The sequence below is a fragment of the Stenella coeruleoalba genome (assembly GCF_951394435.1).
Source record: "Stenella coeruleoalba genome assembly, chromosome: 20".
Classification (NCBI taxonomy): domain Eukaryota; kingdom Metazoa; phylum Chordata; class Mammalia; order Artiodactyla; family Delphinidae; genus Stenella; species Stenella coeruleoalba.
In genome coordinates, this window is record NC_137166.1 from 27,820,227 (window position 1) to 27,846,915 (window position 26,689).

General features: G+C 53.3%; 2 protein-coding genes across 6 annotated transcripts in view; both read right to left on the reverse strand.

Moving 5' to 3' along the window:
- Positions 1-4,027, reverse strand: part of CPNE2 (copine 2) — a 53,136-nt gene extending 49,109 nt beyond the window's left edge. Inside the window, exon 1 of the mRNA XM_079908760.1 lies at positions 3,810-4,027. The gene's annotated coding sequence lies outside the window, so the exon portion shown is untranslated. The remainder of the gene's footprint in view (positions 1-3,809) is intronic.
- A 6,768-nt stretch (positions 4,028-10,795) lies between these two features.
- NLRC5 (NLR family CARD domain containing 5) overlaps positions 10,796-26,689 on the reverse strand; it is a 95,506-nt gene continuing 79,612 nt past the window's right edge. For 3 of the 5 annotated variants that reach the window (XM_079906715.1, XM_079906716.1, XM_079906718.1), the window contains 16 exons: positions 25,532-25,618; positions 24,949-25,026; positions 24,073-24,156; positions 23,665-23,748; positions 22,018-22,101; positions 21,301-21,384; positions 18,554-18,637; positions 16,844-16,927; positions 16,471-16,554; positions 16,259-16,336; positions 15,467-15,550; positions 15,306-15,377; positions 14,925-15,008; positions 13,650-13,733; positions 13,201-13,284; positions 10,796-12,234 (listed from right to left, as the gene is read on the reverse strand). In XM_079906715.1, the coding sequence (XP_079762841.1) occupies positions 12,123-12,234; positions 13,201-13,284; positions 13,650-13,733; positions 14,925-15,008; positions 15,306-15,377; positions 15,467-15,550; positions 16,259-16,336; positions 16,471-16,554; positions 16,844-16,927; positions 18,554-18,637; positions 21,301-21,384; positions 22,018-22,101; positions 23,665-23,748; positions 24,073-24,156; positions 24,949-25,026; positions 25,532-25,618 (1,351 nt within the window). In that variant the 3' untranslated portion in view covers positions 10,796-12,122. Of the gene's footprint in view, positions 12,235-13,200; positions 13,285-13,649; positions 13,734-14,924; positions 15,009-15,305; positions 15,378-15,466; positions 15,551-16,258; positions 16,337-16,470; positions 16,555-16,843; positions 16,928-18,553; positions 18,638-21,300; positions 21,385-22,017; positions 22,102-23,664; positions 23,749-24,072; positions 24,157-24,948; positions 25,027-25,531; positions 25,651-26,689 lie in introns of those variants that run through there. The other 2 variants (XM_079906717.1, XR_013825212.1) reach the window with 2 other exon arrangements.

Here is a 26,689-nt window from a genome sequence, read left to right on the forward strand (position 1 = left end):
TGCATGGTGGGGGAAACCTTTCTGGAAGGCAGGGACCCGAAGCCACAGGCGGAAGAGGTATCACGCCAACTGGGCAAAGTCCTCTTTGGTTTACAACCCCTTTCACAGCTGCCTTAAGAACCACATGAAAGGGGCTTCCCTGGTGGCGCAGTGGTTTAGAATCCGCCTGCCACTGCAGGGGACACGGGTTCGAGCCCTGGTCTGGGAAGATCCCACATGCCGCGGAGCAACTAAGCCTGTGCACCACAACTACTGAGCCTGCGCTCTAGAGCCCGTGAGTCCCAACTACTGAATCCATGTGTCACAACTACTGAAGCCCACGTGCCTAGAGCCCGTGCTCCGCAACAAGAGAAGCCACGGCAATGAGAAGCCCGGCACCGCAACGAAGAGTAGCCACCGCTCACCGCAACTAGAGAAAGCCCGTGCTCAGCAACGAAGACCCAACTCAGCCAAAAATAAATACATAAAAATAAATAAATTTAAAAAAAAAAAGAACCACATGAAGAAAGCAAGGGAACAGCTAGCTTCTGGTCTAAAGCTCCCCATTTTCTAGATGAAGAAACCGAGGTCCAAGAGGTTAAGAGACTTGGCCCAGGTCACCTGGGGGATGGGTAACTCTCCCCAGCACACCCCAGACCTCTGGTCCTGCAGGCAACGGCAGCAGGTGACACCCCAACCAGGTCAGCAGCCACCATGACCACCTCCCCCAGAGCTTCAGTGCTGGGAGAATCCCACTTTCTCCCAGACTCACAACTTTCCCTTCCCCCAGGCCAGCACTTGCCCCTCTTCCATCGTTGCGCTCTGAGAGTGCCCCAGCACTCAGTATGGTGAGACAGAGATTCCTCCGGAAACCCCAAAGGGTGAGCGCATGACTCTTCTAGGCTCCATCACCCAACATCACAGACCCATTCAACAGGAGGCTACAAGGAGGGGCGGACTCAGCCATTAAGCCAGTCAGTGCAGGGAAAGAGCCCTGAACAAGATGGACACAGGATGCCCTTGCCATTCCTGGAGCTGACCCCCTGGGGAGGAGGGCAGAGAACAAACTGACACATACTTGAATGAATCAGATGATGGGAGAGAGCGGCTAATGCCTTGAGAAAAATTAAGCAAGGTGATGTGATAGCGAGCGAGGGATCAGCGTCTAGTCTAGTTTCATCTCAGGCTCTGGAGGCACATGTGGACAGGGCTAGTGGAGAAACACTCCAGGACATGGGCCAGCAACAGCCCTCTTGACGCCACCACAGAGCAGAGGCCAGGTGGCCCAAGGAAGGGAGAGGACACCTGGCTAGGAGCCAGGAGGTGCCTCGGACCCCCGCTCATTCCTCAGGCCCTGTAGGACCTCAGGAAGCCATGAATCCCCTTGGGACCCCATACCCTATTTCTGGACAGCATGGGTGGGGCATGATCGTCTTCTCCAGTTGCTGCCTGCCAAGACCCTACGGTGACCTGGCCTCCTGGCTTCCAAGGAGCCCACCCTGTGTCCTGCAGGGGACCTGGCAAGAGGGGAGGAATCCTGCCCCCTCTCTGAGGCCATATTCTCCCAGCTGGAGGGAGATGGATTCCTGAAGTGACTGCCCTGACTCAGCAGCCCCTGCAAGGGTTAGAGGAGAGGAGAGCATCAGGCAGATGGGACCCCGGCCCTGGCTGAGGGCTTCACAGTAGGGGACCTTGCCTGGCAACCTTGCTCCTGCGGGAATTCCTAGAGAATGCTCTTCTGTTTTCCATCACCCCTTAGAGCCCTGCAAGGTCAGCCCAAGGTGGGGGAAATGGGACCACCCCACTGGATCTACCATCCCCCATGGTGTTCTCTTCAGCCTAGTGGCACCTTCCTGTTCAGGACCCTGCCTGCCCCGGAACAGCCCAGAAGTCCAACATTTGGATTCTGAGGCTCCTCTCTCCAGGAAGGAAGTGGGAGAGAGAGAAGCGAGCTTGCCTGAGGAAATCCCAGAAGGAATCCTAAATCAGTGACCCACATCAGGCTTACTAATATGCTCATGAATAATGATAACGATGGTTAACATTAACTGAGCGCTTATCGGGCACCAGTCACAGCGCTGGTGCACAAGCCCTTTGTTGTCTAATTTAATCCTCACAACTACCTTTAAAGAACTACACAACTACCCTAAAAGATTATAAAGATGTACAGAGTATTGCTCTTACTACTTTACAGGTACAGAAACTGAGGCTCTAGCTCCGACCCTCTTCTTACGTCCCTGGATTTTTAATTCTTGTGGCCTCTGGGAGGGAGGTCCCATGACCACCAGTGCACCCAACTTTGCAGAACACCTGCCCCCTGGCCCAGGTTCCAGTCTCCCAGCAGTCCTGTAAACTGGATTGTGTCAAATTTTGCTTCATTTTACCAATGGAAACGCCCTTAAGCCCTAGGAGTGACAAGGCACCCAAACAGGACACGGCAGAGGGCCAGGAGAACTCAAGTGTCCACATTCTTAGCCCACAGCTCTTTCCATGGAGAAAACTGCCTGGGTGACCCCTCCCACTCCAGCCAGCTATGTCACATGCCTGGGACAGTCCCAGCGCTCACTGGGCTCCATACCAGAGGAACTGCAATAAAACCACTTTTTATGTTTGCACCCAGCCTCCATATGCACAGGCCCTGGACAATGAGCCCATTTTACAGATGAGGACCTGGGCTCGGAGGGGAGGAAGGTCTAGGCCAGGGGCCCACTGCTGGGTAGGCGTTCAGAGCCAGGTCTCCCAAGCTCTCCATTAGGGCTGTGCAGCTGCCGAAGGTTACAGCTTGGCTCCTCTCCCCAATTACTGAAGCTGTGGGTGCTCCAAGAAACAGAAACAGCCCCCCATCCCTCAGTGACAGCCCACACCCCTAGGGGAGCAAACACTAAGGGCAGACAGACAAAGGGCCACTCAGCTAATTCTCCCAGATCCTTTGCCCTTGTCACTTCACCCAGTACATAACAGGGCTGGGGGAGTCCCAGACAGTAAGAAGAACTTGCACCTGGCTAACAGAGCCCTGGGTTCCAGTGCCACCTGTCACCTTGGGCAAACCACAGCCCCTTCCCCAAAGGGGCTTGTCCAACAAGGCTGGGGGATGACATGGGAAGAGGAAAATAAGAACCCTCTATTTTTCAGAGAAGCAGCTCTGCGGGGTAACGAGGAACGGGAAGGAAGAAAGGGCCTTGCTCTCTCTCTCGCCATGCTTCCCCCTCCCCGCCCCCACCCAAAACACACAGGTGCCAGATAGCGTTTGAGAAAAAACTAGTTTGCAAACACACTCCGACTTCTGGGAAGCTGCCCAGTTCCACTCCCTCTCTTTGCTCCCCCTTCGCCCGCAGGGAGCTGACTCTCTAGCAGTTCTCTGGGGCCGGGGACGGAGGGGGGTTGGGGGGCTGGGAGTAGGGCACGGGGGGCGAGGAGCGGGCCCCGCGCCTGCCCGGAGCCAGCCCGAACTCAGCACTTCCGTAGCTGCGATGGTGGCGGGGCTCCACCTTCCTGACGCCCCCAGGCGCCTCCGGGAAGGTAGGAGGGTCCCTAAACCGCTGGGCTCGGACCCCGGGCGGCGCCACCGTCCTCTCGGCACCCTGCCCTCTGTTCCCCCGCGGTCGGGGCGAAGACGGAGCGCCCCCGCGTGGCCGGGTCGGAATTCAGTCACCCAAACGCCGGGGTCCGGGTGAGCGCGGGTGGAGAGAGGGGGCTTGGGGTTCCGCAGTCCCCCGAAGCGGAACCCAGCTTCCTTACAAGCCGCCACTGGCACCAGAAGCCGAGCCCCAAGGCCGAACTTGAGCCCTCCCGCCAGGGCGCCCCGCCCGCCCCTTTGGGGCCCCACTCACCTCGGGTCCCGCTACCCTCACCGCGCGGCTGCCGCTCCCCGCACTCCGGGCCACCGGGGCATCCCCGGGAGCTCCCCTGCTCGGCTGGGCCCGCGGGCGCGGGACAGGCTCAGGGCGCTGCCCCCGCAGCCATGGCCAGCTCGCGTGCGCCCGCAGCTGCTCGAGGTCCAGTCCTCCTCCCCGGCCGGGCGGGTAGTGGCGGCGGCTGCTGCTCGGGCTCCTCCCTCGGCCGAGGGCGGGGGCGGGCGTGGGGCGGGAAGTGGGAGGCGAGGCGGGCGCTTCCTGGAGGGGCGAGCGCTCCCGCGGGCGGAGCGGGGACGATATCCTGCCCGCCCGCCGCCCGCGGCTGGCGCGCCCAGGCACACCGGGTTGTCAGTGCCTCGGGGCCCCGAATGTTCGAGGCCGGGATCCGAGTGTCCGAACGTTCGAGGCCGGGATCCGAGGATCTGAACGTTCCAGGCTAGGATTCCGCGGATCGGAACGCAGCTGGTTCGCACTCGCCCCAGGCTGGCCTCGCCCGAGCCGCTGGCACCTCCGAGTTGCCCGCACTGTGCGCTCAGGGCTGCCGACGCGGGATCCGAGGGGTGGGGTCGGCCCGGACCTGCCAGGCCCTAGGGCGCCCTCTGCAGCCTCGACCCCAAGGGCTGTTCGGCTCAACGCTGCGCCCTCGGGGGATATACCACGGGGTTTGGTTCTGGGCTGTATCGGGCAGCACTAGGATCGCTGTGTTTTCTTTTTTTTTTTTTTTTCCGATAGTAAAAGAGCTCGGCGTTTTCTTGTTACCGCCAGGGACTGGGAAGATGACACAAGCGTTATTTCTCTGACCGAGACGATAAGATAAACATTTCGAACAGTGCCTGGGGCTAGTCAGCGGGAGGGCGTCTAGCGGGTCCTTGAGACCTTAGCGCACCGAGTCCGCCCTTCGGCGGTGGCCGCCTTTTCCCTAGAAGAGGCACCAATTCTTAAGAAATTCGTCTGTCGCTGGGCGCTCGTGCTGCAGGCCACTCGGCAGTATTTATGTGCTCGCTCCCCCCGCCCCTCTCCCCTATCCAGTGCCTCAGACAAAGGAGCCTCATTTAACCAGATTGTGGGGGACAGAGCTGGCTCGGGGATCTCAAGACCACGTCCACAGCCCTTGGCCCCGGGGCTCACAGACTGGGAATCTGGGAGTTAACGCAGAACACTTGGGTTGTGGGTTTTCCATTCTAGGCAGGTGAGGGTTAACTGGGAGACTCACGCTGCATCCTGCGAACCTCCCTCCACGTCTGAGTCACAGGCACTTTGCAGCCTTAGAGGGCGGCTGCTAAACAGCCCCAGGGCTCTGGGCTTTGTTCTCTGCCTGCCTCCCCCCCACCCCCACCCCGACCTCCATCCATCCTTCTTTTCTCCAAACTCTCATCTTGCTTCCAACCAAAGTCCTCAAAGCCCTCAGCCCAGCTGTGGGGCAAACCAATCTAGAGGTGTTCTTAGACGCAGCTGTAGCCCCTCTTCCTCCAGGAAGCCTCTTCTGATTGATCTGGCCCCCAGAATCCCTCTCCTCTCCTGGCTCCAGAGCAGGAGAGCCAGGCACTGGGATGGACAGTGGTGAACCCAAGCAGAGAGTGCCTCCCCTCACGCTGCTCACCTCTTGGGGGCAAGACCACGGCCCAGGCAATCATATTACTGTATGAAAAGTGCAAAGGTTTGAGGCAGGGTTGTTCAGAAGACCCAACTCAGCCAGAGGAGTCAGCGAGGCTTCCTCTCGGAGACCTGAAGGATGAGGTAGTTGGGCCTGCTGAGCGGGGTGGGGGGTGGGGGGGGAAGATACCTGATCCCTGGCCACGGGCGGGCGGAGTACAAAGGCCACAGGTCACAGCAATTCCACTCCTAGGAAAGGGAAATGAAAACATACAACCATACAAAAACTTGTACATGAATGTTCATTGCAACATGATTCAGAATAGCCAAAAGGTGGAAACAACCCAAAGGCCATCAACTGATGAAGGATAAACAAAATGTGGTCTCTCCGTACAACAGAATATTATTCAGCCGCAGAAAGGCATGATGTATATACAACATGGATGAACTTTGAGAACATTGCGTTAAGTGAAAGAAGCCAGTCACAAAAGACCACATCTTGCATGGTTCCATGCATATGACATGTCCAGACTAGACAGAGCCATAGAGAAAGAAAGCAATGATTTTAAATGTTTTAAAATTATAGTGATAGTTACACAACTGTAGATAAAACCATTGATTGTATACTTTAAAGAGGTGAAGCCTGTAGTATGTGAATTATATCTCAATGAAGCTTTTTAAAAAAATGTCAGGGCTCAGGAGAGCCCAGAGGTCAGTTGTTTAAGGCCAAGTGTCCATCGTGGGTTGATTCTGCAGTCTGTCTTTAATCCACACACAATACAAGGCTGTTACTACAAAATGCTGAAGTCTTTCCTTGCCCTGATAGAGACTTCTCTGTGCACGATTGGGAGGCCTCAATTTCCCTAAATAGGCTGATAGTCGGGTATGTGCACACATGCGCATATGGCTTGTGAATTAGTGACTTGAAATAGCACCACCTGCGTAGCAGGCCCTGGCTGGACTCAGGTGTATGTGAGCTGGGAGAGGATGGAGGGTGTCCCAGTTATCTATGCTACATCTCAAATCACCCCAAGCATTATCATCTCTCATGGCTCTGGGGGGCCTCTGGGCTCAGCTAGGGCAGTTCTTGTTCAGGATTTCTCAAACAGTTGCAGTCAGACCATGACAGGGCCTGGAGTTACCTAGAAGGCTTTCACACACATTTGTCTGGAAATTGATGCTGGCTGTCAGCTGGGACCTCAGTTGGAACACCTACCCGTGACGTTCCATGTGGCCTGGGCTTCCTGGCAGCATGGTGGCTGGGTTCCAAGAATGAGTATCCCAAGGGAACCAGGTGGAAGCCTCATTATCTTTTACTGGACTTTGGAATTCATATAATGTCACTTCTGCCGTAGTCACTGGCTCTCTCCATAGACCCCGCCCCTAGGTGAGAGGAGTGTCATTGTCATTTGTAGGAAGAGCACGTGGGCAGGGAGAGGTTACAGTGGCCATCTTTGGAAAATACCATCTGCCCACAAAGGGGGTTGATGTGGAGACGCATCAGCGGTGGAGACATCCCCTCCGGAATCTCAGGGAGAGAGGTGGGTGTGGCTCACCGCACTCCTACATCTCAGGCCTAGAGTCATGGCCCCGGCTTTGAATCTCAGCCTGTCCAGTTACTGCCTGGGTGACATCACTCAATGCTCTGGGCTTCAGTTTCCTCCTGTGTAAAATGTAAGGATGGATTTAGTATCTGGTGTCTAGCCTGGTACCAGGCATGCCTAGACCCCAGGGCTAGCATGTTGTTATTGCTACTTTTAAGATCCAGGGTTGTGGTCACTCTAATGCAGGGATATCCCCTTCCAGGGTCAGGATGCCCATGCCTCCCTCCACCTCCCCAGGCCCTCCAGTCAGCCCCAGACACCTCCATCAGCCCCAGTCTTGCACTATACTATGCATGTGCGTGCAGGGGCGGGGCCTATGGGCACAGCCCAGGAGACTGATACTTCTGGCTTAAGACACTCAACCTGGGGACCCCAGTTGGCCTCTGTTCTCTTGAAAAAGTTCCTCTTCTGTCACCTCCTCCTCAGGGCAAAGGTTGATTTCTGGGCAGCCAGGGCAGGGCTGGGGCTTGTGTGGGATGAGCAATAAGGTGTGGATTCCAAGGGCTGAAGGGGAGGGAGGACTCCAGCTCTGGGGGGCTTCGAGACACACTGGGGTGGTGGGGTGCTGTACTGGCGTGGCTGGGGGTTGGGAGGAAGACCAGCTGTCCCTGGGCCCAATCCTGGGAGGATCTGTACCAAACCAGCCACTGCAAGGTCTTTTCTCGGAAGCTCCGGATATGTCCAGGGGGCATACAGAGCTCTGGCTGGGGCCACCGCCCTCAGGCCTGGCCTTGGCCAGGGAAGGGAGGGGCTGGGGGCCAGAGGCAAGGTCAGGAAGGTCATATGGCCCTCTCGCCTTCCTGGGGACCCTTCTCTTTGAACATACAGACCCACAGACCAGTTAAGTCCCCAGCCAGGATCACTCCAACGTCCTCCCTCCCTTAGTGTTCCAGAGTTGGAATCTGAGCTCCACTGAATACTTGCTGTGGAATCTGGGGCAAATCTTGTTTCTCTCTGGGCCTTATTTGTAAAATGGAGGACATTGTTATTGAGGTTGTGGCTATGGGTCTAGAGGAGGTCCCAGAGGGTGAAGCCCTAAAGAACTGTAACCAGGTGAGGCAGGAGACAGAGGATTCAGATCCCACCTGAGGGAGTGTAGAGATGAAGCATAAGGTCATCTTTGCAGCTGGAGAAAGTAGGTCCTTGTGCTCTGACTCATTTTGCTTGTGCCCTCACTATACAGATGAGGAAACTGGGGCAGCACCTGTGGGATTAAGAGTCACAAAATTTGAAAGTTGTTGAGAGAGTAGATCCTAAGAGTTCTCAAGAAAAAACTTTTTTTCCTTTTATTTGTATCTTATAGGACATGATGGATGTTAATAAACTTATCATAGTAATCATTTCACAATATATGTAAATCAAGTCATATCACACACCTTAAACCTATACAGTGCTGTATGCCAATTATATCTCAATAAAACTGGAAAGAAAAAAAGTTTTAAAAAAAAGGTTGTGAAGACCCAGGTTCAATTCCTGGTGCTACCCCTTACTAGTTTTCACTTACTATACTTACTAGCTTACCTTTGGGCAAGTTAGGAAAAATCTCTGGGTCTCGGTGTCCTCATCTGAGAAAGGAGGGTCACCAGGATCTACCAGGACAAAAAATAAGGTAGGTGCAAAGGGTTACCTCGCCTCTCTGAGGGGCAGCATACTCCAGACTAGTGGGTCTCCAATGCTGGCTGCACGTCAGAACCACCTGCAGAGCTTTCTAAATACCACTCTAGTCTTAGAAAGGCAGCTTTAAAAGCTCCCCAGGTGATTCTAATGTGCAGTCAGGATTGAGATCTACTCACCGGTCTGCACTTTCACTAAGTGTGGGCCAGCAGCATTACTTGGGGGCTTCTTAGAAATGCAGAATCCCAGGCTCTGTCCCAGACCCGCTGAATCAGAATTTGCAAATGAACGAGATCCACAGATGATTCAATGCATGTTGCAGTGTCTGTAACTATGATTTTTCAGTTCGAGAGGTACTGGCCTGGACAGTGGATTTCAGACACGTGTATGTTTAGGGGAAGGACACAGGGGGCAATTTGGGAGGATTTGAGACCGGAGCGGGTGGGAAGGAAGATTCTGTGACTCCCATCAGAAAGGTGGATATTCAATCTGTAAAACCATAGGTTGGAGGCCAAGTGACAAAGCAGCAAAATGAGCTGATCCCAGCCTGGCAGTTAGACATGGGAACTTACCAGCCCGATTACCTTCTTAGCGGGAAGACTCACGTGTAGAAACAGGGAGCGCCATTTTGATTACACTGCTTACTGGCCCAGAGCCTTACTTTTCTTCGAATTTTATCTGTTTTCATAGATCTGTTTAAACTGAGCTTACTCTGGGGAGGAAAGGGGCAGGGAGACCTCATCAGCATGGGGTAGAAAAATAGTCCAGGCCTCCAAACAAGTAGGTGGCAGGAGAGGAAGTTTCTTAATGAAATGAGCATGGTGACCGCACCTGACTTGGACCCAGGCGGCTCTGCGGTGCTGACAGTACTGTGGTGTATTTCAGGACAGCTGCTGCAAGTTTCTTGGCGTTTAGAACTTGGGCAGAGCTAAAGGGGAAAGAAGAAGGGAAAAGGAAAACAAATAAGCAGCAAATGAAGTGTCTCTGAGCTCTGGGCTCTGCGTGGTGTGCGGTTCACCTGGGCTGGAGCTTCTCTGGTCGGTGCTCTGTTCCTTCCTCATCTGTGACCTTCCCGGTCAAAGGCTCCTCAGGCTTTGTGGAATTCATACTCCAGTCTTAGGCAAGGGGAGGAAGCAGTACAACCCTCCTTGGCGTGAAGGTGCACCCTGATGGCCTTGGCATCCTTTCCCAGACGGGAAAGACTGAATTGGGACTCAAGGTTTCCAGGTAAACTTCTTGGATCCTCTACCTGCCCATCCCCTCCCCCAGGACCAGGCTGATGGCCCCACTTGATGCCAGGTGTGCCCTGATCCTGGCCCGATAAAGAGTGTCCCTGTGTGGGGTGTGGGTATTGGCACTTGGCTGGAGGACTTTCTCCTCATGCTTGGTGCGGGATCGAGGACAAAATGGAGGGTGGCAAAGGTCAAGGCCAAGCCATCCAGGTGAGCCACAAGCCGGCTGGGACATCCCAGGTTCCCAAGCCAAGTGGGAACAGCCTCTAGCATCACTTCCTAACTTCATTCTGGGTACAGTGGTGAAGTTATCTCAGGACTCGCCAGTGGGCCAGCCTGCCCTCCAGTGGTGCTCAGTAGTAACTGCACCCTCCCTGCTCCACTTTTTACAGTGGAGTGCAGCTCTGGAGGAAGGCTCCCCAGATATGGACTTGCTCAACCCACAGGTAGGTGATGGAGAGGCAGTGCTGTTCTCCTGCCATTTCAAACACCTCTTCACTTCATACGACATTCAGCCCTAAAAGGGAAGAGAACGAGCATGTAACCAGTACCTACTTCTTCATACTAGGGACTTTGTACACTTTGCTTCCCTGACCCCTCTGAAAGTCCTGGGGGCCAGGGGTGTTACTAACATGTACAGAAACAGTTCCTGGCCTTGAGGACAGGCAGCAAGGGGCCAAGTCACATTCCATTCTGTGCCCGTCTGACTTGCAAAGCCATGTTCTTGATGTACCACCTGCCTGTGGAAATCCTTTAGCCAGGAGTTCCCAGGCTCTCACAAGGACCAGGCAAGCAGCAATAGTGAGAGGGGATACACTGGGGAGTGGTGGGGACTGCGGCAAACTGACGGATGTGCGCCACATCTAAAGGACACAGTCATACGTCCCCAGCAGATTACTCTTGAGTGGGAATGCTGGACCAGCACCTACGAGAAGCTGAAAATCTGAATTTTGGGTCAAAGTTCCCAATTTAAAATACTGACAGTTAAATCAGAAAAGAGTGTAAATATAATGCAAGCCAAACAAAGACTGTTTCTAACACCATGAGCTTCTACAATACCCTCATGGTGCAGGTGAGCTCTGGAGAGAGGTCGTCACTTGCCTACGATCACATGACCACATATAGAGACAGAGTCTGGACTCGACCCCATGCCTCCTGACTCCCAGGCCAGTGTTCCTCTCAGCATTTCTCTCTGTAGTCTGCCCTGCTCTCCAGTCCCCAGGGCAGGGGGTGAACCACTTCTGACTTTGGTGAGGTGGTGGGACACATCAGACTCAGGCTAGAGGCTGGAAGATCACCCACATTTATTGGCCAAACCTGGCTTACAGTGTAGCAGGGCCACCCTTTGGCCCTCTTGGAAGTAATGAGAACACTGTGTAACACATGCAGCCCCTGGGAGCTCACTCAGATTCTGCTGAGGTAGTGGCTTGATCCAGTGGCCTTACCTAAATATTTTGGCAGTCCCCACCCCTTGCACCCTTAGGGCATAGCTTCGTCCCTTACACAGCACGGACTGGGCCTGTCCAAGGTCAGGCTGGCTCTACCTGGACCTGGGCCTAAAGTCCCTGGAAACTAAGGGAGAGTGGGTGATCCAATTCACAGATGGGAAAACTGAGGCTTGAGGCAGGAGGATACTCATCTGGAAGCCTCATGGCTAAATCCCTGGCTTGGCCCACGGCCTTGGCCCTCGGGCCACTGGGCCGGTCAGTGATTGGATGCTCTCCCCATCCCATTCTGGGCGGAAGACATTTTCTGGCTTAGCTGCTCTGGAAATGCAATTTATAAATACACACTTGGTTTAAAAAAGTAATAAATTAGATCTTGGCCCTGCCTGAGGGCATCTGGCCAGCCACATGGCGTGGACATTTGTCATGTCTTATATATTACATGTAGTGCTAAGACCCATGACATTAACCCACAGGCCACACTGCAGGTTTCATGCAATGTCACATGGAATGCTGTCACGTGTGACCTTCTGTGTCACGCATCACACCATGACATGCCCATTGTGTTACATGTTTCTGGCTGGTCATGCATGTCCCTTGGGATGTAAGGTAGGCTATTGGCTATACTAGGTCCTTTGTTGCCAAAAAAGTCCTCCCCGAAGACTGTTGCAGGAAAAACCTGTCTCCCCCTCGTGGGGCAGGGTACAGGGACAGCCAGCTGAGGCTCTTTTCCTGAGTCCTCTATCCCGGTGGGTGGAAGTTGGCATCACTCGGCTGCATTTGAAAAGTCTCAAGGGGCCATCAAGTGCCGTGAGGGACCTGTGGCTGGTTGTCGAAGAAAGCGAAGTCCAGCCTGGGCTCCTGGCTCTGCAGACGCTGGGCCATGTCCGGGGGGATGGGGTTATTCCAGAGGCTGTGGGGCACAGAGACAGACTCTTCTCAGCACTGGGAGCTGCTCACTTATTGTCTTGTCTCTGCCCTCTGCCCAACCTACAGATGGGGAAACCAAGGCCCCAAAGGCTAAGAGCTGTTTCCAGAGTTACCTGGTAGGCAGCAGCAGGTATTAGGCCAACATGGCTACCTTAGGGAGATGGTATCCCCCATGCCCACCCGGACTTCTTCCACTCAATCTTTTTTTTTTTTTTTTGGCTACAACGCACGGCATACGGGATCTTAGTTCCCTGATTGGGGATTGAACCCATGCCCCCTGCAGAGGAAGCGTGGAGTCTTAACCACTGGATCGCCAGGGAAGTCCCCTCCACTCAATCTTCTTCCCCGGGAGCTAGCTTCTTCCCCAGGCCATGCTCATATGACACATTGGACAAATAAGGAAAAAGCTCCCCTTCTTTAGGACACTTTACTTCCATCGTCTGAAATTGTCATAATATATTGTTTTATAGAGCGAGGCGCTTCACTACTACTAGAAACCTAACACGTCTACTATGTGAGTGGTGTCCCTTAGATGCAATACCCTGATGTTCAGTGCACCACCTATACAACTGGATGTGGTGGTCCTGATGACAGCTACCATTTTAAGTGCTTACTATGTGCCCGGCATTGCGCTCAGTGCTTTATATAATCATTTACTCTGCAGAGCACCTCTCTGAGGTAGATACTATCACTACCTCCATTTTACAAAGGAGGAAACTGAGGTTCAGAGAGCTTGAGTTACTGATGCAAAGTCACGCAATCGGCAACTGGCAGCGCTGGGATTTGATCCAGGCCGGCTTGCTGCCAAATCCCTGAGGGTGCGGTCCAAGTCTCTTTGGATAATTCCCGACCCAGGTCCTGCCTTCTCCTATAGGAGGTGCCTTTACATTGTAGAGGTTGGTGTGCTCACCCCAGCCCCAACCATCCCTGCCCCTGCAAGTCCTGTTACCGAATGACTTGGATGCCAGACCCCTGCGCCAGCCCTTCAGCCAGAAGCCAGGCTCCATAAGCTGTGATCCGATTCTTCTCCAGGCTTCCCGACGGATGGCGGAGGAAGGGGAAAGAGACTGACGTGAGATGGTGAGATGGGGAGGAGGCGGCCGGAGGGGTGATTCCCTGTGTCCCTTCCCTGTGCCAAGTTGGGCGGGGGGAACAGAGGCTCCCCACACATGTGCTTAGAGAACTCAACATTCAGCAGTGCAGCGGGAAGGCGGAAGGCTGGGACCCAGGGAGAGCTAAGCTTGACAGGGGCTTGGAGTGCACCGGAGTGAGCAAATCCAGGAGGGCTTCCTGGGAGTTAGGGGCCTGACCCAGTGGACTCTTGGCTTTCCCCAGGACACGGGTCCCCCTCTGGTCCTCCCCACCCCCTTCTGGCTTCCCCGGATGTGCCCCTCATACTCCATTCTCTTCAGCCGGCCCATCTGCGGCAGGACCCGGGCCAGTTCAGCAGCTGCCTCATCCCCGAGCAGATTCCAGGACAGCCTGCAGGGTAGGGGTGCCAATGTCAGTGGCAGGAGAGCAGTGAGGGTAGAGACAGGGGGCAGGTGGGGAGGGCTGGGGGCCACGGGGATGGGGGAGCGCCACGGGGTCCTGCGGGCCCTCCCTGAAGGCTTTACAAGGCACGGGAGGCTCCTTCCTACCTCCCCACCCCATTCCCGAGCCGGTCATCCCTCAGAACCCAGACAGCTTAGGAGCTGGCTGTCCTGAGAGTTCAGAACACGAGGTCTGTGGAAACATCATGATCCAAACTTCCACCGTGCGTACGCCTCCATCCTGACTTTGCTACATCCATGTACCGCCTGTATTATTTGTTTCATACTTTTCTTTAAATCAGTCCTCTGTCCCCTCTTTTTTTTTCACTTTAAGAAACTGATCTTAGGAAACATTTATCACTGCTATCAATGAAAGACTTGTGTTAAGGACCCTAAGTAGAAGGTAGTTACAAGGATAAATACAGTGCAAACAATGGTATTAACTTCTGGCTGGAACCTGCGTCCTTCCTAAGGCGCTAACCCTGTGGTCTGCCCCCTGCTGGCTAAAAAGGGATAATCACCAGTGTTTGGTGAGTTAGCCCTGATCTGAGACTTTCTCTTTGGTGTAAAGTAATGAGAAGAATTAAAATCTTCAGGATGCAAACCTAAAATCTTGTAATCCCTTGTGTCCTGGACTTAAGGAAATCCCATTTTCTTCCATCATGCTCAGGGTCCCAGGCTAGTCCTGGCAATCTAGTTTATCCCTGAGGCAGTACTGCCAGGCCCCAAGGTCTGAGCACCTCTGATGGCCAAGAGGGAGGTGGGCCTGGCCAGTGGGCAGGTCGGGGGGCCTGCTGCTTTCAGCCACTCCTCACTACCAACAGCTGGTTCGTAAATCAAGGCTCCATAAACCCAGTGAGGTAGTCTATCCAGACGCTTCCCAAAGGGACAATCGGGAAATGGTCCTAACCATCTCCATCTGGTCCACTGCCCCTCTCACCCTCCACAGATGGGGAAATGGGCAGGAAAGGGTGAATGGCTTAGACAAACAACACTCGCAGCTCAAGTGTTAAAACTTCCTCGAGAGGAGCTTTGAGAAAGAATGACCTTCCCTGTACAAGATGGGAAGACCTCCAGGGAGGAAGGAACCAGGCCCCCAGGTGCCCACTTTGCCCAGCTCAGGGCTCTCCCAGGCACTCACATGATTTCTTCCAGGGCCGGGCAGAGGACGAAGCTGGCAGTGAGGGGCTTGGCAGTCTGGTTGTCAATCTCACACGACACCAGGCTGGAGATGGAGACGGAGACGGAGAAGGGGATGGGAGGGAGGTATCTGAGTCAGGGGCACCCTCAGCCTAGTGGCCGTCTCCACACCCGGCAATCACAGCAGGAGGAAGCGGAGTGGCCAGCATCTGGGGCAGGCTGGGAGTCTTAGGAAAGTGCCCCCTCTTTTTTTAGTTCCAGGCTCCCCCCATACCTGAGGCCTCTGTCACTTCAAAAGCCTTCCCAGGTATCAGGCTCAGCCAGGGAAGGACTGCCCCCTACAGCACCCCAGCTCCCCGGGTAGTCAGAGGAGGCTACTTACTTGATCTGCCGGAGCAGTGGGAGCCCCAGACGGAAATGTGGGACCCCTCCGGCCAGGTTGTTCTCTGCCAAGCTGCAGGGCAGGGGAGACACCTGTGAGAGGAAGCCCCAGACCACCCCCCGGGCCTGGCCCCCTGCCCAGGCTCCGCGGCCTCTACTCACCTGATCTCTTCCATGTGTGGGCATCCATCCAGGGCCTGGCCCAGGCTCAGTGCTCCCTCTGGGCCAAGATGGCTGGATGTCAGGCTGAGGAAAGGGAAGGGGTGAGGGGAGCCTGGGGGACCAGGTATGGGAACTGGGGGGGCTAGATCCCCCCACCCTGAGCCTTGTCTCAGGCTGCACTGCCAGACCTTTGACAGTCTCTGGGTAACTGCCACCCTAACCCCTCTCCCCCCCAACATAGGACCTGGGTGGGTATCAAGGGCCCTGGCTTTGGGGTCTGAGATCCCAAGTTTGAGGCCTGGCTCCTTGATGTATTCATAGGGTAAGCTTTCCACACCTCTCCGGGCTTTAGTTCCCTTGCCTGGAAAATGGAGCAAGTAGAAATCCCGGCCTCACAGGGCTCAGATGAGACCATGGACATAAACTGTAAAGTGGCAGGTCGCTTTTCTCCTGCATAGCCCTTTGCTGACACTTCCCCACTCCCCCTCGGAGACTGGCTCACAGGGTACGCTGAGCTATGAGGAAACTGAGACTCAGAAGGGGCAGGGGCTTGGCCAAGGGCCCACAGGGGGCTGGTGGCAGAGCCAGGACAAGGCTGGGTCTCCTGATCTCCCTGCCCCAGGCTCCAGAGGCAGGGGAGAAGCAGGTGGGGGAGGGGCAGCCAGCCCCAGCACACGCCACGGTTTCCCCTAAGGCAGGGCAGCTCAGCCGATGGGAGTCTCGGTCCCCTAGTGCTCCTTGGGGAACCCCTCCCGCTAACCCTGCACACACCGCGGGCAGGGGGCCACTCACTGCAGGACCCTCAGGTGCCGGGGCAGGCCCCTGGCCAGCCCCAGGGCTGTGGGGTCTCCCAGGGCATTGTAGCCGAGCCTGGAAGAGGAGAGGGGATGAAATTGAGCACCAGGTTGGCCTGCTCCATACCCCTGCCCTGTGCCCACTGGGGGACCCAAGGGCCAGGTGGCCTGCGGGGACACAGAGGGCAGCCCACCCGGGCAGACACTCACATCAGCTCCTCTAGGTGCCTGCAAAGCAGGAGACACTCCGCCAACCGTGCTCCCCCTGCCGGGCCGATGCCATTTGCTGAGAGGCTGAGGAGGGGCAGACGTCAGACCCTTGACTCCCCCGTCCCCCACCAACGCCACCACATCTGCTAGGGCCCTAAGAGACAGCACTCTCGCCACACGCTGTCCCAGCCTGATGGGACGGAGAGGCCCAGGGAAGAGCAGGGGCTGGGCTGGCTCAAGGTCCCCAGATCAACAGTTCCAGGAGGTAACCAGCCCCAGGGCCTGGACACTGAGGTTGCGGGCGGGGGGAGCTAGAGTCTCCCTGGACCGTGGTGTAGCTGCTGAGGACCCGTCAGGAGGGCTGGCCACTCACTCTAGCTTCCTGAGCTCAGGCAGTCCCGGCAAGACAGCAGCTAAGTTCTGGGCACCGGTGTCTCCAATCTGGTTGTGGCTCAAGCTTGGGGAGAGAACAGCAGGGGAATTGCAACCATCAGCCTGCCACCCATCTCATCCTGTCTGTGTCCTCATCCCAGAAGAGGAGGCCAACGTCTAGAGAAAGGCCTCAGCCACAGTGATAAAGTCCTCTCGCCCTATGTTGGGTGAGGACTCCAAACTCTTGTCTTCTGTTTAGGATGTTCTCCCTGGTGTCTGACCTGAATCCTTCTTGCTGCAATCAACACTCTCATATCCTGTCTTTGGGTTTCCCGAGGTTCTGGGTCTGGGGTGATGCAGTATATAAGTGGGTGAAGGTGACGACACTAGGAAGTGAGGAGTGTCCTCCAGGAGCCCCTTGCTTCTGTCACCTTCCCCTGCCAAAGCTGTCTTGGGTCTGGGGGAGGGACAGGCAACTCACCCTAGCTCCTTTAAGCTGGTGGCAGCTCTCAGACTGGAGAAGCAGGGCCAAGAAGCCTTACTCAGGAGTAAAGGCATTTGCAAGTGCAGTGCTAAGAACTCCACAGTTTGCAAAGCCTTTACACTTCCAGGAACTCATATGTCAGTCACAAAACGTCCGAGGGAGGGGGATGGGCAAGGTGGGCAGACGGTACCTAATACCCAGAGGAGAATTCGGAGGCCCAGGGAGGAGGTGATGGGCCAAAGACCCCCAGGGCCTCACAGGCAAGGTGGAAATGAAAGGCCAGAGCCATTGGCCTGGAGCAGTGGCCACATTTTTTTGGTTCGGCCAGGCTTTGCCTCTGCCCCTATGTCAGGGATCTTCAGGCCAGCCCGGCTGAATGTCAGTTTCATGTGTCTCTCACAACTCATCCTGTTCTAATCTATAAAAATAGTGGGCTTTTCCTTAAACCCAGTCTATTTATGGTCTTTTCTGCACTTGACCACACCCTGCCTCTGTGAATGGGGGGAAGAGACAAACGAAACAGAACAGCTGATGCAGAGGTATTAGTCTGAGGGTTGTTTGTTTTGTTGCCTTACGTTTTGCAAATTAATTTTTAGGGAACTGCCTTTCGGTAAATTAATTTGGGGTGAAATGAGCTGGTCCCCCAAACTCTCTGAGCTCATCTCCTACATGCTCTACCCTGCCAGAGTGGGGGACGGGGACTTGGATAAAAACAAAACAATGCTTTGTGTCATTGCTTACGTTTGTTTAGAGTCACAGTATTTCATATTTTGAAAAATCACATGAAAAGAACGTGTGCTATTTGTTTCTCAAAGTGGCCAGGGGCACAAGGGCAGAATATCAAGGTCATCAGCTCTGAGGCTGGACCATCGCTACTCAAAGTGTGGTCTGTGGCCCCCAGAACTGGCATCACCTGGGAGCTTGAAATGCAGAATCTAGGCAACCCACAACCGTGAATCAGAAACATGAACAAGAACAGAGGATGAATTTGTGCACATGAAGGGTTGTCCTAGGACTTGGGCTCAGCTCCTTCAGGTCACTTGTGTAGCGCAGAGGAAGCTGGTGGCAGTAAAAGGCAAGAGCTGTGACACCGACCTGGGAGGGTTATAGGAAGGTGCCGAGGACAGGAGCCACAGAGGGTTCTCAGGGAGGTGCCCCAGTGTTTCCCTAGATGGGTGGTCCCAGCAGAACTTGGAAGTACTCCTATGGGGTCACTTGGTTACTCACCGGAGGCTCTGCAGGAGGGTCATGTGGCTTAGTCCTTGAGTGAGTGCAGCCAGGGTAGAGGCGCCCAGCGGGAGGTGGCTGAGGCTGGAGGAGAGGAGGCCACAGGAGGACTTGGCATACTGGGCTTGGGTCCCTGACGCAGACCTTGAGCGCTCAGCAATGCCCAGTGATCTCCAAGACAGCCACTTACATCCACACAGTGTAAAAAAAAACCCCAAAACGGTACAAACAAAACTGCACTGGGAAATCCAAATGCTGTTTTCTCTGTAAGAATGATTACAGCCATCCAGGCAGCAGTTCTGTATTCTGAATCACACTAGACCCAGACTACTGATCAGTCATCATAGTGACCACATACTAAGCACATGCTAAGGGCCATTTAGAGATGATATGTTATAGTTATCCCCATTTTACAGATGAGGCACACTGAGGCCCAGCAGTCACACACAGAAAGTGGCAGCATCAGGAACAGAACCCAAGGCTGTAGGATTCCCATTCCTGGGCCCAACCATGTGTTACCCATGGACCATGCTCCTTATGGCCCCACCTTGGGCAGGAGAGAGGAATAATAATAATAACAGTAATAAGAATAACAGCAGCCAATACTTGTAGAGTGTGAATTCTGTACCAGGCTCTGTTCTGAGTGCTTCATGTGTGTGATCTCATTTAATCCTCACAGCCACTGAGGGGGTAGGTCCAGCTGTTATCCCCAGAGTTAAGATGAGGAAGAAGACAGAGAGAGGTTGAGTACCTCGCCTAAGCTCACACACTGAGGTACAACCCAGAGGTGACAACCGTCCTGGTTTGCCTGGAACTGAGGAGATTTCCAGGATGCGGGACTTTCTGTCCCAGCTCAACTGGGACAGTTGGTTACTGTGCCAGGAGTTGAACCCAGGTGGTGTGGCTGTTAACTAGCACCTACACCCCTAACCATTTCACCCAGAGGGACAGGTGGGAAAAGTTGGCTGGATCTGAGGGGAGCTGCTTGTTGGAGAGGAGACACTCAGAAACGACAGATCTGAAACTGGAAGAGGCCTCTGGGGAGTGAAGATCCATCCCTTTCCTTCAGACAGAAAGGAATCATTGGGACTTCCCTGGCGGTCCAGTGGTTAGGACTCTGTGCTCCCAATGCGGGGGGCATGGGTTCGATCCCTGGTCAGGGAACTAAGATCCCGCATGTCCTGTTCTCTGAAGCACTTCCAGCTCCTGGCTCTGGCCTGGGTGCCCAGGTGAACACACATATATGTTAAATGCATGAATGAGCCAATGGATGACCTCATTGGGCCTCCAACTCCACCCCAAATAAAAGCTTCCAGAAGAAAGGGAGGCTGAGCAGAGGTGCAGGCACATGGGGGGAAGCCAAAGAAACATCTCAGTGGGAAGACAGTGGACCCTCTGGTCAAAGGTCTCCCTAATACCACCCCCTGACCCCTGCCAGGATATGCAAAGAGGGACGAAGTGGTAGAATTGCATTCATTGTTAAGGGGCAAAAAGTCAGAGAGCTGCTTTTAAACTGTATTCAAAAATGTGTCCAGGGCTTCCCTGGTGGCGCAGTGGTTGAGAGTCCGCCTGTCCATGCAGGGGACGCGGGTTCGTGCCCTGGTCCGGGAAGATCCCACATGCCGCGGAGCGGCTGAGCCCGTGAGCCATGGCCGCTGAGCCTGCGCGTCCGGAGCCTGTGCTCCGCAACGGGAGAGGCCACAACGGTGAGAGGCCAGCGTACCGCAAAAAAAAAAAAAAAAAAAAAAATGTGTCCAAAAAATCTGGAGGAAAACTCACAAACTGCTCATTTACAGAAGTTTTCCCAGGGGGTGTCATTGCCAGGGATTTCATGTTCGTTGTTACATATTTCTATGATGATGGAACTTTTTATAATTCGTGTGTATTTTGGGTCAACGGATAAACTTAGAGATTAAAAGCAGAAGATGCCTTGTCAAGTGTTCTGTCTCGATACTGTCGCGTCTGTGCAGGATGGGGACCCGTCCTTTAGACTGAGGCTGTTTCCACCGTTTCTGAGAATTTGGTGACTCCAAATTATAGGTGAGAGTAAAAGTTGCCAGTTACTAAGGAAACGATTGTAGGCACATGGCAGTGGTCATCCATGGGTATTTTTCCTGCCCAAAGTTCGTCTCCCTGTCTTGTGTTAATAGTCCCCTGAAATACCACCCCTGACTCAGTCCAGATAATTGGATGGGCATGTGACCCAGATCTGGCCAATCAGATTATCGTGTGCTTAGAGCCACAGTGATTGGTTTAGGGGTGGGCATGTGACCTGGGCTAGTCCAGTGAGACTTATTCTAGGGACTTGTGTTGTAGGTACAGGGAAAAAGGTGCTGGTAGAAAGTGAACCTGCAGCTGCAGGAAGAGCCTGCCTGAGGATGAAGTAAAGAGATGGGGAGTGGGGAGGAGAGAGGGAGGGGAAGGGAGGGAGAGAGAGGGAGGGAAGGAGGGAGGAGGGGGAACAAATAGAGAACCTGGATCCAGCCAAGCCTGAAATCAGTTGCCTTATTATTTTCTGTGGCACGAGTTAATACATTTCTGGGTTGGGTTGCTTTGACTGAGTATTCTGTTTCTTATGATCAAGCATTTTGATAACACCCAGAGCCAGGTAAGGAAGGAAAAGGGAGGGCATTCAGCTCACCTGAGTCCATCCAGGAGATTGACAGTGGTGTTCACTAGAGATGCAAAGGTTCTTAGACATGCCCCCAACTCCCCCGCTCTCACCGCCATTAACCACCACCACTTACTCAAGCCTCTTCAGCCGGCGCTTGCCCTCAAGGGCCCCTGTCAGCACCTTGGTACCCTCCTCGCCAAGTTGATTGTTAGACAAGCTGGAGGGGACCAAGCATGAGGTGAGGGTTAGACAAGCCTGCCCAGCCCCTGGAACTGAGCTGTCAAATCAGCTCCCCTTACCACCCCAGTCCCCCCAGGAGGCTGGCTCTGGGTCCACAGATCCCAGACCACCCTTCCTATCCAGGCTGCACAGGGTCAGGCTCTGGGGTCCCCGAGGAGGTGGGCACTGCAGTCACAGCTGACCCAGCTGAGAAAGGATGCCCTGGATGAGGGCTGCACCAGAGGAAGCCAGGGACAAGTGACACACACACACACACACACACACACACACACGCAATGATCCCTTCTGTCCCTTAGCTCTCTCTCTACCCAACACCCAGAGCCGCTCTAGGCAGAGAAGGACGATGAGCCCCATTTTACAGATGAGGCTGTCCAAGTCTAGAGAGGCACAGTTATTCGCCCAAGGTCACTCTGAGTGAGTGATAAAGTTGGGACCAAGAACCCAGTGCTCAGCCTTCCCCAAGCCACACCCAGAGTTGCTGGGCTTCATCAGGGAGAAAAGCGATAGGCTGAAGTCCCACCACCTACTTTAACCAAAGGCACAACTGTCCTCCCCACCCTTTGCCTTTGCTGGGCCATCCCCTCCCGGACCCTTCCACCCCACAACTCACTCCAGTTCCTCCAGGTGGTGACAGCGGCTTAGACCAGATGTCAGGTGGGCTAGCGCACTGGAGCTCACACAGCTGGAGGTCAGCCTGGTGGGGGTCAAAGGGCCGAAGGGAGGCAGGTCAGGTAGGAGCTCTGGGTCTTGGGAGCTCTGGATGCTGATGGCAGAGGGCAAGGAGGTGGGGTGGGGAATGGTTCCTGGGAGGCAGTGGGAGGGGACCTTCCTTCCCTTCATAAATCTCTCCCATCAGGGAATCTTTAAGTCAAGACATAGCTTGGAGGCAGGAACATGGACTAGTTGAATACTTGTTTAAACCACAATCATTCAGGTAGCAACTTCACAATGTCTGTCATAATCAGGCATCACTGTGAAGTCTAGCTAGTTACTGTCATTTACCATGAGCTCTGCATCTTTATTTAAACAGAAAATGTAACAAGTATTGGAGAGGGTGTTAAAGATATATTAGTACCAAAAGGAGACCTTCCCCCTGATGTGATCGGTTGAATTAAAAGAGAACTGAGAGTTACAAAAGCTCCACTTTGCAACCATCATCCTTGATATTTGATTCAGGCAAGAATTATCAATGGATGCTAAAGTTCATGGGTGAAAGTTTGAGGAAGACCGGGATATTTACATCATCTTAAGGTATCTTCCTACCAGATAACTGGTTAATTACAAAGGGAAAAACAGTAGCTTTGCAAGTGAAGAAACCTGGCAGACACCACCTTAACCAGGAGATCACAGTTAACATCCCCAGTAAGGGGACAAGTAGGCATCGTGTGCCTCCCGATGTGACACACTGAGATGAACACAGCAGCACCTCTGTGATATTCCTGCCCCAAATGCAGAACCTAAATCTAAGCATGAGGAAACAGCAGAGAAAGCCAAGCAGAGGGCATTCTACAAAATACCTGCCATGTAAATGTCATGACAGCGTGAAACACAAAGAGGGGCTGAGGACACATTCCAAACTGAAGGAGACTAAAGAGAGATGACAACTGAACCCAGTGTGTGATCCTGGATGGAATCCAGGACTGAAAAAAAAAATGCAATAAACATTATTGGGACAATTGGCAAAATTGGAATATAAACTGTAGCTTAGATAATAGTAGGATATCAATGTTAAACTGCCTGAATTTCATACTTTTACTGGATTAGGGGAGAGAATGTTCTTGTTCTTAGGAAATTCACTGAAATATTAAGGGGCGAAGGGGCATAATTATACAACTTACTTTCAAATGGTTCAGAACAAGAAAGGGGGGGTGGAGAAGAGAGGGGAGGGGTGAGGAAGGAGGAAGGGGAGAAAAGAGCAAATGTGAAAAACTGACAAAGGGTTAATCCGGGAAAATGGCATATGGAGCTTCTCAGTCTTCTCGTAACTTTTCTATTAGTTTGCAATTATTTCCAAATAATAAAGAGAAGAAAAAGAAAGAGCATTCAAAAGGGAATCACCTTCATGCCACATGGCCATGTAGATGACCGTGAACCCTGGCATCATCTCCAGGGTCATGCGTGGTCCCAGCCCACGGGATGGGGACACAGAGCTCCTTTGAGCGCAGGGTTGGGGAGAACAGGAAGTGTGGGGGCGGGGCTGAGCTGCAGGGGGCGGGGAGGGTGGGGGAGGCCCTGAGTGAAAGTCTTGTCTGCATACCGGAAGTGCTTCAGCTCAGAGAGGGACAGCAGGAGGCTTTGTAGCAGCAGAGCACTGGCTTCACAGAGGTTCACCTCGGACAAGCTGAAAAGGTCCAAGCATATTCCAGAGGATTTCAGGCTGGACACACCTCAGGGATCAAACATCACACAAAGATGGGGAGGCCAAGAGAGGGGAAAGGCCCACCCAAGAGCTCCCAGTGGGGCAGGGCTCCCCTCTGCCACCCTGGGGCTCTCCCCCACTGGCCAGGTGTGATTCTCTCCTGCAGAGGGAAGCAAGAATGCTGGCACAGCCCCACACTCTGCTCATCTCCATCCTGCACTGGCCAGCCTCTCACCTATGGCCTGGAGCGGGCACTGGGGTCAATCAGAGAACACAGGGCCCCAGACAGCGTTTCAGGCTGCTGACCTGAGCTGCCGCAGCCGGGCGCAGGTCTCCATCAGCTGCCTGGCAAGAAGGCTGTGGTGGGTCCCAAGGTCACAGTGAGCCAGCCTGGAGGTGGAGAGGGAGGCAGCAGCTTCTAAACACCTGGCTCAGTACCAGGGACTCAGTCCCTACCTGCAAGGAGCGTTTCTTACAGTGGTAAATAAATGCTAATCAAATAAAGTCCACCAATTTACTAATCAATCATGGGAAGTACTGTGAAGGAGAGGTCAGGATGGGGCAGCTGGTATGGCTGTGCAGGTTGTTCACTGCACAAGGAGACCCAGCCAAGGAAGTGAGTTGGGGTTGAGATCCAGGTATGGTCTAGTCCTCACAATGTATACTTGCAGGGCTGCATTCCCCCAAAGAGGTGACATGTTAATTTCCAGAAACGTGCTATATGGATTAGAGGAGCTGTGACCCCAGGCATCTGTAAGAATGGAGGATGGGAGGACTTGACTAAGTCTGGGTGGGTTGGAGGGGCCTCCCTGAGATGGTGGCATTTAAACTGAGACCTGAAGGATGAGGTCGAGTTAGCCAGGTGAAGAAGGATGAAGAAGGAGAGGGAGGAGAGAATATTCTGGGCAGGAAACAGCCTGTGCAAAGGCCCTGAGGTCAAAGAGAGCAAGGTGGTGTTTAAGGTACTGGAAGCTTAGCTGGAGCCTAGACTGGGGTTTGGGGTAGGGATAGATAGCATGAAGAGGTAGGTTGGGCTAGATCTCACAGGCCATGTAGAGACTTTGGGCATCAAAGGACTCTGAGCAGGGGCATGAGAATTATTGGTCAGAAGCAGCAGTACCCCCCTCTCCCCCTCCCTCCATCACCAGCCTCTCTCTTGGGGCCCCAGGTACTGGGTCTCACCTGAGGGTCATGGCTTCTGCGTTCTCCTGATGGGGAAATTCCAGCTGGATACAGAGCTGCTGCTGGGTCTCGGAGATGCTGAGGAGGGAAGGGGTAGCCAGCGTGAGGCCCACAGCAGCTTTCCCGTATCGGCTGTGCTGGGACTGGGGCTGCTCAGCGGACTGAGCTCCCAGACCCAGTGGGGATCTGGACATAGGTCAGTGAGACACCAGCGCCTTTGCTCTTAGCTAGTCCATGGGGTCCTGGCACCTCTGGTCACAGAGCCATGGTGTGTGTTACTGTCACCAGAGGCCCCTTCCAGACAAGCAGCATGGACTTCCAGCAGTGTCTGTCTGGGATCTAACAGCTCTTTGTCTTGAACCTGGGGCTGCCTCCCTCTCTCTGGTCCTGCGGCTTGCCTACTGCACAAGTCCCAGCAAGTATGTGTAGCCCCTCACATATGCCCCAGGAGCTCCTGCCGTCTTGGGGACCCAGAGAACTCACTAGGGATGCAGCTATTACCCCACAGGACAAGAGACCAATGTCTAGATGACGGATGGTCCCAACGGTCATGAAAAGATGAAGAACTCCTCCCTGGACTTACCTTATTTCAGTGATGTTGCCTGAGGCTTGGGCACAGACTTCTAGCAGCGTGAGCACCCCGGCTTTGCCCACCCACGGCTCCTCCACCCTGTCACAGAGGTGGACACAGACGAAGGTCGCCTAGGGTTAGTGGGGGCGGGGAGGAAAGTGCCAAGGGGGCTGCCTAGAGGCTTTCTGGGTTTTGCTGATTTTAAAAACAATAAAATTTAAAATTAGGCATAAGCATAAAACAGAAAATTAACATCATCCTTGTTCTAACAGTTATACAACCATCCAAAGGGAAAATATTATTTTTTTAAACAATATTTTTAGGTTTAAGGAAAGGTCTACATAACGTCACGTTGCAAAGATAAGGAAAGAAAACTGTATATGAAACATGATCCCAATTTTGTATTTAAAAAAGGAAAAATATATATGGAAAGGGAAAAACACATATGGTGAGGAACAGGGAGACAGAGCTGTGAGAAAAATATATTAAATGTTAATGGTGATTGTTTCAATTGTAGAATTCTCTTGAAGTGTTTTTATTTTATTTCTTCTTTAGTTTTCAGTATTTTCTGAACTTTCTACAATGTGTATGCATTAATTTAAAGATTTTTTTGGATGTGAACCATTATTTAAAAGTCTTTATTGCATTTGTTACAATATTGCTTCTGTTTATGTTCTGTTCTGGTTTTTTGGCCACAAGGCACGTGGGATCTTAGCTCCCCGACCAGGGATTAAACCCACGCCCCATGCATTGGAAGGCGAAGTCTTAACCACTGGACTGCCAGGGAAGTCCCTGTATGAATTAATTTAGAAGCAGGAAAAAAGAGAGCTGTTTAAAACATTGCTGCTTCTAAAGTTATGTTGAATTTTTTTTTCAAAGTACTATTTTCTTCTTACGTTCTTCTGGGCTTTCCACAAATTTCTATGAAGAGTACACATTATTTTTAGAGTAAGACAAGTTTTATTTTAAAATGCTATTTGGGGTGATCTAGCGATTCTACACCAAAGAATTGAAAGCTGAGATATAGAGATATTTGTACACCTACGTTTGTAGCAGCATTATTCAAAATAGCCAAAAGGTGGAAGCAACCCAAATGTCCACTGATGGATGAATGGCTAAAGTAAATGTGGTGTGTACACACAGTGCAATATCATTCAGCCTTAAGTAGGA